General features: G+C 45.5%; 1 protein-coding gene across 2 annotated transcripts in view; it reads left to right on the forward strand.

The window, feature by feature from the left end:
* Positions 1 to 12252, forward strand: part of LOC8029740 (protein phosphatase 1 regulatory subunit 21) — an 87749-nt gene that overhangs the window by 70772 nt on the left and 4725 nt on the right. For both annotated transcript variants that reach the window (XM_029985463.4, XM_042287200.1), the window contains 2 exons: positions 1953 to 2051; positions 10604 to 10732. In XM_029985463.4, the coding sequence (XP_029841323.1) occupies positions 1953 to 2051; positions 10604 to 10732 (228 nt within the window). The remainder of the gene's footprint in view (positions 1 to 1952; positions 2052 to 10603; positions 10733 to 12252) is intronic.

Below are 12252 nucleotides of genomic sequence, written 5' to 3' on the forward strand. Positions count from 1 at the left end.
CAACCATGGAGTACGCAATAGCCAAGACTGAGGACACTTTAAAGGAAAAGGGGTTGTGTTAGAACAAAATTTATACAAATATTATTATAAAAAAAAAAAAAGTTGTTAGGCTAGGTGACGCGAGGTGCCGCTCGTTACAAAGGGTACGGTACAGCCATTCATCCATCCATCCAAGCCATTATATTAAGGCAATCCAATCCAGTCTTTCTACCGCCATTAGGGTTAGCGCCTCGTCTGTTGCGCGTCACGTTTACCATCGAGTACACAAACCAGCGTCCGCTTGCCGTGTTGTGATGGAAGCGGTAAAAAAGCGGCCGCACCAAGCGATCTCGCTTGCTACGAAAATGAAGATCCTTCAAGAGCTGGATCGTGGTGACCTCTCGAAGACGGAGATCGCAAGGAAGTTCGATATCCCGAAGTCTACACTCTCAAGGATATCAAAGGACAAAGAAAAGATTCAAGACGCTGTAAAGCGCGGAAGCTTTGCCACCGACCGAAGGAGGATGCGAAAGACGCCTTTTGAGGAAATAGAGAACGTCCTTTTTCTCTGGTTTAAGCGCGCGCGAAGTGCTAATTTCCCGATCAGCGGCCCCATCCTCGAAGAAAAGGCTGGAGAGATTGCGTCTCAGTTGGGAATAGATAACTTCAAAATGAGCGACGGTTGGCTCAGCCGTTTTAAAAAGCGCCACGGCCTAGTCTTTAAGACTATTTCTGGGGAAGGTGCAGCAGTCAACAGAAACCTTTGTACCTCCAAGGCATGCACACCTACTTCGTCAAAAAGCGATTACAAAATGCAAAACAAACTACCATTACCTCTTTTTTCTAGTCAGCTACATTAGCTGGACATCATGCTTGTGAAATAAAGTCATATTTCACTCATTTTATGTGCTTTGCTTTAATGAAACTTCTGATAAACGGAACAAATTTTTCTGTCCCTTCGAGTTCCGTTTAAGAGGAGTCCACTGTACTTAGGGACAACTTTCTGTGGCAATGCAGTCGTGACAAACCTGTTGCACTTGCATATTAACCCTTTAATTAATTTTGTGCACTCATGCTAGGCTTGCACGAATTGTTCACAGGTAGTAATATGCTGCGGGACAACTTTCCAAGGCATTTCCAAAAAGAGGAGTGAGCTCAAGTTCTCTTTGAGCGTCTGCGCTTGTGCTCAAGGAGCATGACTCCAGGTGCTCGCAACCCCCGTCTGCATTGCCACAGAAACTGATCCCTGAGTATGTAAAACTGATCAACAGATAAAGGAATAACCAAACCACTCTGGCTGGGGCAGCCCATCGGGACGTGAAAGAACTCTAGTGAGCTGAAAAAAAAGGCTCGAGGTACACCTAAGCACTTCTTATGAGTTGTGAATTTGAAAGGATGCAAGGTGCTCGTCCAATCCCTTATTTCGTCTGCTGCATACTTTTCGTCGCCGGTCAGCGCGCACACTCTCCTCGGCGTGCTGACCTTGGACGCTTCGTGTTAACGGCACGCTAATGAACATGCAGCGCCATGGGATGAGCGGTCATTTTAAACTGACGTGCAGCTGCCAATGGGAGCCTCGTCGACGCACGCCAGCCAATGGGACCGAAGGCGAAAATCCATCAGCTTTACTTTGCTCCTTTGGGATCGGGGAAACTAGGTGCTGTTGTCTAGGCTTTTCGCATGGTTTCACACCTGGGAGCTGGCTTCACTTGGAAAAAGGATTTAAGGTGCCGTTTGGCGCGCTTCAAACTGATGACGTCGGCTTGCTCCATGGGACGGATTCGCATTAAAACGCTGCCTCCTCTCGTGGAAAGACATAGGGCGCAAGACCGTCAGCATGGCATCCGGCAAGATTTTGAAACGGTAGTATGTCGCGTGAAACCAGCCTATATCGCCGCAAACAAATCCCTAATGACGTTTGCTGCCGGGGGCACAGGGCGAGTGTGTGCCAATGCGTGTTCCTCTGTTTGCAGTGCAAGGCCCTGCAGCAGCGGCTACTCCTGGCAGAGCAGCGGCGCACCGAGCTGGAGAGGCAGCTGCAGGAGACCCAGCTCACTGTGCATCAACTCAGGGTCAGCCCTCTTCGTTGCCGGTGTACTGACAGTGACAGACACTCGCCATATGTAATCCTTTATTTGATTATGAGGAGGTTGATATCCAACATAGAAAACAGTGTGACAAACTTTAACCAGGAAGACGTGTTTGGTAAAATATTTTAGCAGTTTTTGGCGTTTTTTTTTCTTTCTATTATCTTTTTTGCACTAGCCCCAGGCTAGTGTTCAACAAGCTAGTGTTCAACAGGCTAGTGTTTGGCAGGTTCAACAAGTAGTTTTCACAAATGGGTCACTGCACGTAAGATGTTACACAAAGATCAGTAATGACATGCAAGATACTGTTCCATACCAAAAATCCCATGTCTCGGAAAAAAAAAAGTCTGAAGAAGGTCTTAAAACTTTCTAAAAGCTGTGCAAAAAAAAAAAAAAATTAATTTGAAAATTTTATTGGTCTTTTATGGGACCAGGATAGGAGTGGGATACAATCAACTCAACAATCAGTCGTCAAACATATACAAATCCAGTTCGTGCTACCCTGCACCAGAACACACACAATGCATACATGAAACTATGTGCAATATCCAGAATAGAATACAAGAAACTCAACCTGTGCACATATCAAATGTTGAAATAAGAGATGCGAACTTCCCTTGGCTACATGCACCTACAATGCTTTCCGGTAACTGGTTCCAGTCTCGTGCAGTCTGCAAGAAAAATGACTATCTCGAACAATTCTTACCAAACCTTTGTCCTTTCACGTGCCTTTCGTGCTTGTTCCTCCTTATTCGCGTCTTATCTTCACTGGTATATCGATTCTTGTCGATCAGTAGTAAGTTGTTTCTAATGCTGTAAAACTGAGTTAGCCTTTTCTGTTTTCTGCGAAGTTGGAGCAACGATAAATTGGCTTCGCCGTAAAGAGGGGACACAGATTCCTTTCTTCGGTACCGCGTGTAAACAAAACGCAATGCCCGTCGCTGAACACTTCCTAGTTTTAACTGCAATTTTTTTACATGTGGATCCCAAACTTCCCACGCATATTCTAAGATGGGGTGCACTAACATCTTGTGTGCAATCAGCTTAGTTTCTTGTGATGCAAGTTTGAGCGTGCGCCGGATGAACCCTAGTCTTTTGTTTGCTTTACCAACAACAGTCTCTACGTGCTTTTTCCATATAAGGTCTGAAGTTATAGTTCCTCCAAGCTACTTATAATCCGTGACGTTTGTTAACGTAACCCCCTGAATTGTGTAGCAGCTGTAGCTGAACCCCAAAGGGCTGTCTCTTGTTAGTAATGGTCATGCATACGTTTTTTTGCATGTTCAGGGACATATGCCATGATGTACACCAATCAGTTATTTTAGACAACTATTCATTTAACCTAATTTGGTCTGTAACAGATTTGACTAACATGCAGGTCCCATCCTATGTGTCTCTATGGGAGGAAACTCCTGGTAATTCAAACATTGCTTTATTCAAACAAATTTTCGGTCCCCCTCGAGTTTGAATTAACGAGATTCGACTGTAATACAATCATCTGCAAATAATCTGGCTTGAATGGGCAAATCAATTATGAGGTCGTCAATGTACATCAAAAACAGAAATGGCCCAAGCACCGAACCCTGTGGCACTCCCGACTCAACGGGGCTTATTGCAGACATTTTTTCTTCAATAGCTACGAACTGCTTACGATCGGTAAGAAATGCCTTGATCCAATTAACGACGTCATTATCTCCCTAGACCAATTTTAATTTAATTAGTAGTTTTTTATGACTGGCCTTATCGAATGCTTTCTTGAAGTCCAAAAAGATTATATCTACTTGTCCCTTATTATCAACCACTTCACCTAGATAGTGCACCGTTTCTACATGCAGCGTCACTGGCAATAAACTTTCCTGAAAACCGTGTTGGTAGTTGCTGAGAAGCCTGTTACAAGATATTGTCGGACATGTTTCGAAACGTTATGTTCTAAAATTCTGCAGGATGTTGATGTTAAGGCAATTGGTCTATAGTTGGAAACAATTGTGGTTTCGCCACCTTTCGGTATAAGAATTTTTTTACTCACCTTCCAGTCGTCTGGGAGGGTTCCCGTTGACAGTGATTTTTCGAAAATAATCAAAAGGTATTTGGCCATCCATTCTGTGTACCTCTTTAAAAAGGTATTTGGGATTTCGTCTGGGCCCATCGACTTGGACGTTTTTGGATTCAGTAATAAAGCTAGAATTCCTTCCTCCGAAAGTGTCAAGTCATCCATATCTGGACAGTCCCTAGGTAACACAAACTCTACAGGTTCCTCGTCACCTTTTGTGAATACACTGGTGAAAAATGTATTGAACTCCTCTGCAATATCCTGCTTGTCAGAAATAACTCCCAGTTCTGTGCATATCTCGGAGACACGTTTTTGTTTCTTTGTTAAATACCTCCAAAACTCTGAGGAATTGTTGCATTGTGATATTGAAGTACTTGGCTTTTGACTGTTCTATCAGATTTTTGATTTCAGCGCTCAGTGTTCCCATTTCATGTATTAAAACTTCACTCCGCTCCCGACAGAGTCTTTCCCTGCGTCTTTTCCCTTTTCTTTTTAGCTGATTGGCTTCCCTCGTTATCCATGGATTTTGTATTACTTTTCTTTTTCCCTTCGAAGGAACATATTGTGTAATACATTTATGTACTATTGCTTTCAACCTCAGCCACATATCATTCGCACTTACTGCTAGGGGTGTCGCAAACTTTTGTCAAACCAGATTTTTCGGTCAAACTTTCGAGGTTCGACTGGGTCGAACCAGTTCGACGGACCTTCAAACTTTTCACCAGATTCGACCGGTTCGACTTTGTGGACAGTGTGGCCAGACCTTGATACAAGTATGTCTAGGTTTGGGAAATTTTTTTTATGCAAAGGGTTATTTTATATTGTGAACAGCTGCAATTAAAAGAAACCAATTCTAATCAATGAAGAAGTTAATAACTTAATTTTTAGTACTGTATTAACTGAAATAGCCAATCAGCGCTGCACTTAATTCATCTCTTAGCCATTATCATCCAATCCAAAGCCAACTGGCCAGCCTGTCGCGCATGCGCACACGAGTCGAACCTCAATAGAAGGTTCGTCGAACTTTCCACTAAAAGTTTGAAAAAGTCGACCTCGAACCACGGCCGGTTCGCGACACCCCTACTTACTGCCTGTTGGTAACCTAGTGCCTCAAACGGTTTGAAGCTGATGTCTAACTCGTCGAGTATAGCTGTATCATCCGCCACATTATAATCTCTCTATGTAGAAGAAGTTTTAGTTTTTCTCCTAATCGGGTTCAGGGTCATAGATAAACTAACAATCAAATGGTCCAACATACCGGGCATTACATCTACTTCATATGGTCTTGATAATAAGCCATCACTCAAAAACACAAGATCCGAGACTGATTCGCTGCTATGCTGAATACGAGTATAGTTACTATTTGATTAAGACGATGGTTAAGGCACAAGGCTAGGATTGCAACAACACATTCCTGTTCGCGTTCTCCCGGTAACATCTGATCCCATAAAACTCCCGGTACGTTTAAGTCACCCGCAACAATAACATTTTTGTGCTGTGTCTGTAACTCACTCATGAAGTTGTCTAACCTATCGACAATAGCTACCTCAGCACCGGGTGCCCAATATACTGCTCCTATAATAACTCCCTGAGTGCCAAGAAAAATATTACACCACACTGATTCTATAGGGAGTATTCACTGGATGCCATATTTGTGGGTGCTGTTTAGAGCGCATGTTCAGAATAAGCTCACATCAATAGGCTGCTAAGACCGGCACTCTTGATGGTGCGGAATGCACGTTGCTAAAGAACTGTGGAAGCTTGCCGTCAGCACGCGCTCAGCATTCGCGTACTCAGCTATGGCCGCCAGTGACTACTCCCTATATCAGGGGGACGCTGAATGACAGTGCACCTTATTATGTTATTGACAATAATAGCAACCCCTCTGTCTCGGCCATAACGATCATTTCTTATTATATTGTAAACAGGCGGGCAGACCTCACAATCTTGTATTTCAGAGTGGAGCCACGTTTCTGTGACCACAACGACATCCGGTTCGTGTTCAATTACAGCGTGCTCCAAGTCCACACTTTTATTAACGAGGCTCCATGCATTTATATTGAGCAACTTAAAATTGTTGGGCACTGTATGTCACTTCAGCGTCGGGGTAGGAACTTCATTTAATCCTCTGGTCGGTTCTTCACGCTCCAGACATCGTTGACCCATGACGTCACTCCAGATGTAGGTAGCTCCCTCAATCTTTAAAGGGGCCCTCCAGAGCGTTCTGCAATGGTCTATTTATGGCGGTAACTCAATCTACAGGCCCTAAGGATCCTAAAAATTGTAAAATTACGGTCATGCACGGCAGATTTCCCTATTAAAATTGCTATCAAAGACCCCGGCACGCCCCCCTTTCTGAGATGACCCCGGGAAACGGGAGGGGCATCTCTTTACACGTCAGCCAATAGCAAGCGAAGGATTCCGGCGTCACTGCGCGTCACCAACGCAGCCGACCGCCGACCTGCGGAGGAATCTCTCGAACACGCGCGGACCGTCGTCAAGGGGCCCGGACTTTGTGCTCGGCAGTCGTCGTTCGTTGCACCGCACCGTCGCGCTGCTACTGCCATACGCAGTCGCATTCCACAGATGACAAGGAAAAGTTTGACTCGTTGACGTGAAAGGATCGCAAAGCTGGCTTCGGAGTCAGGATCCACGGGAAGAAGGAACACGTGTCCCGCAAACGCACGCCTGCAGACGCCCCGGGAAGCAGACGAGCCGACGCGCCGACGCATCACCCCCTAGCAACGCGCTTGCGGGGAGAAAACATAGTTCGCTGGTTTTGGAGCGATAATTGCGGACTATGTTTCCCGCACCACATTCAGTTTACGTTTTTCTCAAACTCTAATTTACAACAAGCTTAAAAGGTGTTGCAATAATAACGTTCGCATTCACCGCATTTCCATTGGTCAAGTTTTAGCGGTGGGCAGGGAATGGGGGATTGTCTTCCAAGAGAAGATAGTCCCGATATATTTCTTCTGCCATCTGCTTAATAAACGGTTTTGTAATCTAAAACTTTGGATACATATTAACTTGCACCTACTACGCAATATAACAACAGAAACAGTCGATCGCAGAAAGCTCCGGAGGGCCCCTTTAACTTATCAAAGACAAGTGCCACTTTTCGACCACTTTTCCTGTTATCGTATGCGCTGAGCCATAGGTTTCTTCTTTTTCTTCTAATATCGCTGGAAAAGTCCTGATCGATAAAGATATCGGTCCCTTTCAGCATTTTAGTGTTACGCAGCACTACTCTTCTTTCGTATGTATTATGTTTCGTATGAATGTATGTATTTTAATAATAGTAAAAAAAAAAAAGGAAAATATCGAACCAAAGTCCTAAAAAAGTAACCCAACCTTTTGAGACCGGCCGGCTTGGTTTCTTCTTCAGGGGTGACTAAATCGCTTGAGGCAGCAGCAGGGGGCAGCAACAGTTCTCGTCTTCGTCTGCTAAGGACAACCCTCTTCTACAGGGATGACCCATTGTTAATTGTCTGTCAGTTGGCATATGCCCTGGGTGTACACAGATGGCAACAAGGAAGTTAGAAGTATACTAGGAGGGGGCGCGTTGCAATATTGGTGAAGCCTAGTCATAAAAAGTTTAAACGATTTTGTGCCCAGCGTGACCGCAGATCTCTCTGGCGATTGGTGCGCGTGACATGTCAGGTGTGAGATGGATGGTTGATTGTAGAAGGACTCCTTGCAGGCTTGCGCGCGCTCCGTCCGGTAGGTTTTATCAGGTCGAAGTCTAGACTGTGGTGTATTCTAGTACCCCACAGCAAGACGAAGTCTAGCTACGGTCACGTGATGTGATCACGTTGGCATGGTTAGTGAGGAGACTAAGGAGGAAAATGAGAAAGAGGCGAGGCGTCAAGGGAGCATGGCTTGTGGAGGCTACGCGGACGACGTCATGCCCTCTCCTACCCTTCTATTCTCCATGGATGGCAAGGCACCCTGGGACCTTTTTAAATTTCCTGGAGTGTGCTAGATCTGCCACAATGCCAGGAAAGGCCTTTTCCGGAAATGAGGCTCGATGTCGATCACGCGCGCATTTGCAAAGTCGATTCAATGGTTAAGGGCTTTGCAGTGGTCAGCGGCGGTGTAGCCGCGCTACGGTCACTGTCTAACTTTCGGATGTCATTTATATGCTGGTGGATTTGTTAAAAAAAAAAGCTTGAGGTACACATAAGCAGTTCTTATGAGTTGTGAATGCAAAAGCATAGAAGCCCCTCATGCTAGAGGCGACATGGCGTCGCCTCTAGCATGTGGATGCTAGAGGTGACACAATGTTCATCGGTGGCGAGACGAGCAGAAGCCTCGGAGCGCGCGCCAATGTGTCATGGGGTTGCGGCGGTTAGTTTTATCGGCGCGCTGGCAGCATGGACATGCAGCGTCATCTGGCGGTGGTCGTTGAAACTGATGCGTGCACGGCCAATGGGAGCCTTGTTGCCGCGCGCCAGCCAATGGGACCTTTGGGATCAGGGAAACTAGGTGCCGTTTTCGCTCTTCAAACTGATGATGTCAGCTCGCTCCATGGGACCAGTTAATGCTTTCACATTAAAAGATCTTCGTTTCACCGATGTGGGTGGTGGGACACGCTGCACACAAAGTCTGGTAGATATTGCCCCTCGTTTTTTCTATTGGGACACAATCTTTTGGTCGCGTCATGAATTGTCCCAGTGTGGACAATGGTTTGTGAGCCACTCGAATACCTTCTTTTCTCAGCATACGTGCCAGCACTTTGCTAGCACCCTTTACGTAATGGACGCCGATGCGCACGATGGAGCGGGACTCCTGATTTTGGCAGACTTGACCTTGGCGGTGGGCAATGCGTTCAGTAAAGCTGCTTGAATATCCGATTTTCTCAAGGTCAGTGACGATGGTCTGTTTATTTGTTTCATCTGTCGGGTCTTCAATGAACAGATGGTTGTTGCCCTGGACACGAGTGTTGAGACCTCTGATGCCTTGTGGCTTGCTGAGTGGTTCCAGTCGAACTGTAGATAATGCCCGGCATCTGTTGATTTTCTGTACACAATGAACTTGAGTTCATTTCCTTGCTTTTTCACCAGCACATTGAGGAAAGGTCAGGTGCCATCACTCTCCATTCCACGGTGAATTGAATGACTGGCACGATGGAGTTGAGGTGTAGCAGGAAATTGTTTACATAAGATTTCTGTAGGATGCAAAAACAATCATCCACGCAGCGCATAAACACTTTGGGGCTGTCGGCGAAAGACCACAGCGCGCTCTGTTCGATTGTCCCCATTGTTAAGTTTGCCGTCGTGACGGGTATGGAAGCACTAATTGGTGTCCCACCGACCTGCTTGAAAAACTTCTTTGACACTGAAGTATGTGCTACCGAGGTGGAACTCGAGAAGGCGGCACAGCTCATCCACACTGAACATGGTCCTTGAGCCCAAGCTGTTGTCCTTCTCGAGGGTTTCTCTGGCCGCGGCCTTGCCCCCCCCCCGGTTGGTACGCCCTGTGTGTACCCGCAGTTTCCTGCCTTTCGTGAAAGTGCTTGGTGTTGTCGCATTTCACAGTGATCATCAGTTTCTTGCATGCAACCGGATCCCTCGGAAAGGAAATGAGGTTACCTACTGAAAGAATCAAGCTCATGCTATTACCAGAATCAAGCTCATGCTAAAGTGTTCCCGTGTTAATGACATTATTCATGGGCCTTCATGGCAACATCGTCATTGCTTGCATGGGAGCAGCTTTTAAAAGTTCTTTCACGACAGCACTCGTGGGCCAGGTACACAGTGTAGTGCACTCTAGCAGTCGCACAACAAGAAAATGTCCATGAACATTTGCTTCTCTATAGTAGTGCATTCTAGGTTCCCTGTGCATGTGTGCATTTCTCATGCGCATCTGCTTGCTCCCAAAAACAGTAGGATTGCGCCGTTGAGATAGATTCGGGAAACATTATTTCTTTCCTTGTCTTTGTTGTTATCATTCACTCCTGTCTGCGCACAGAGTGGCGTGACATGAAGCAATGAAAAGGCAACTTCCGAGTAGCGTCGTAGCAGGAAAGCAAGGGCAGGGAGGGCTTGAAATACTCGCCATTTTAGAGGCAGCCGAGAGTGGCCAGCCTCAGCGCCTACATATAGTTTCAAAACACCACTGCTAAATGGTGCAAAATTTGCTGAAGGGCTCTTTTTGCTCCAATTCCTTTTCCCTGGTGAATTTAGCTTGGAATTTATGTCTTAACTTTTGTGTTGCATTCTTTAAGGGTCATTTTTCTCTGTGAAACCCCAGGCCCAAATACATTCTACGAAAAAATACGAAGCAAAGCATGATCAAAATTTCAAATGTAGAAGTAGTTCAAGGTGTCCCTTGCATACCCTCTCACGGTCCGAGTACCGGGGGACATGGTAGGGAGTAGATGAGCAATAAAACGACTGAATGTGGAGGTATTGGATGGAGCTAGTTCCCCCATAGGCAAAGAGGCTGCCCTTGTGCATAGACTTTATCTGCCTGCCCGTTTCAGGAGGAGCTGGGCTCTATGTCACGCAGCTACGAGGACCAGCTGAGCACCATGAGCGAGCACCTGGCCAGCATGAACGAGAAACTTACGCAGCAGAAGGACGAGATCGACGCCCTCCGCCACAACTCCAAGGTCAGAGCCCCTTCCTGATGTCTGGGGTCCAATTTTGGTCACTGTGAGATCCAACTCGCTATCGTGGAGCGAGCGCAGATGGTGTTCATAGGCGCTTCGTCTACTAATGTGAGCAAAGAAGGTGGTTTGTCTCCTGCGAAGCTCTATTCGCAGACAGATCTAAAACAAGAAAATGCCGCTAGTCCCCTGCTAACAGACAGAAAAAAAGTTGACAGTCTCCTACGAACCGAGTGCCGCAGCGAAGTGAGATTGGATGCAGGTCCAAATTGTGATTGTCCGCTATTTCATACTAGAAGCCATTGACAACCCACGCTTCATTTGCAAATCTCATGTTGTTCTGCTGTCCTACACAAGGTGACATCGACTGGTGCATGTAAGGAGTATTAAAAAGACACTGACACCTCCTAAAAGTTTATTTTTTATTTTTTGCCAGGCAATTTAATATGAATTCTGGAGACTATTCAAACAATATTTTGCTGCAGTCCACGTAGAAAACTTAACTGCTCGATGCCGAAACACGAGCACGGAAGCTCATGGCCAGAAGTCCGTAGCTACACAGTCTTCTTTTCTTTGCTGCTTCTCCGGTGTGTGAAGCAGACGACGACGAAGTTGCGTCTGTTGTGCAATTGTTTTGCACTTAATCCTTTCCGCCCGATGCGCTTGGAGATCGATTGGCTGGTACCACGAAGTAGCAGCCCCACGTCCCTCACAACGTATTCGCATTCAACCTATGGTTTGTCGCCATATTGAGAATGATGTATGCATACATGCACTTCCTGTGATCTGTGCATTTCTTTTTTTATAAACATATTTGCAGTTTTTTGGAGGTCACAAAAATAGGGTTCACATTCTTTTCTCTTAATATTGAATGTGTTCCTCGATGACCCACGACTTTGATTATATTTGGTACACATAGTTTGAACGCCACGTGACCATAGAAAAGAGAGTGAGCTTGACTGAAAGTGGCCAATTCTCGACCGGCTATTTTCGGGCGGAAAGAAGACGAATTTCTAGCCCCAAATTGCGTTCCGAATAGTGGGGCTTTTATAGGTCATGTTCAAATAAAAACCTCGGCAAGCATAAATACCCTGTCAGTGTACCTTTAAGGACAAGCACATCAGAGTCCGCAAGACCTTTGTATTCTCACCAGATTTTTGCCCGATTGTGAACTCAAGAATGGGTCAAAAATGTCTCGGTTGATTATGTGCAAGCAAGGTTCAACGACTTGATTTTATCGCCAGCATTTTTACTGTGGAGCTCTATGCGGTATCAATGGCGATTGAATACACTAGTAATAGGAAAATATTGAGGGCGGTTCTGCTCGTTGAGTCTCCAAGTGTGATTCTTGCAGTTTCCTCTTTTAAAGATACTAAAAATATGCTTGTACAACAAATTGAATATAAACTCTAAAAATATGCTTGTGCAACAAATTCAATATAAACTCAACTTTGCTTTGCATGATGGTCAAAATATAATTATTCTGTTGAGTACCCAGTCACGTCGGCATATTAGGCAGCGAG

This window comes from Ixodes scapularis, unplaced genomic scaffold (assembly GCF_016920785.2).
Source record: "Ixodes scapularis isolate PalLabHiFi unplaced genomic scaffold, ASM1692078v2 PGA_scaffold10__122_contigs__length_95168666, whole genome shotgun sequence".
Lineage (NCBI taxonomy): Eukaryota > Metazoa > Arthropoda > Arachnida > Ixodida > Ixodidae > Ixodes > Ixodes scapularis.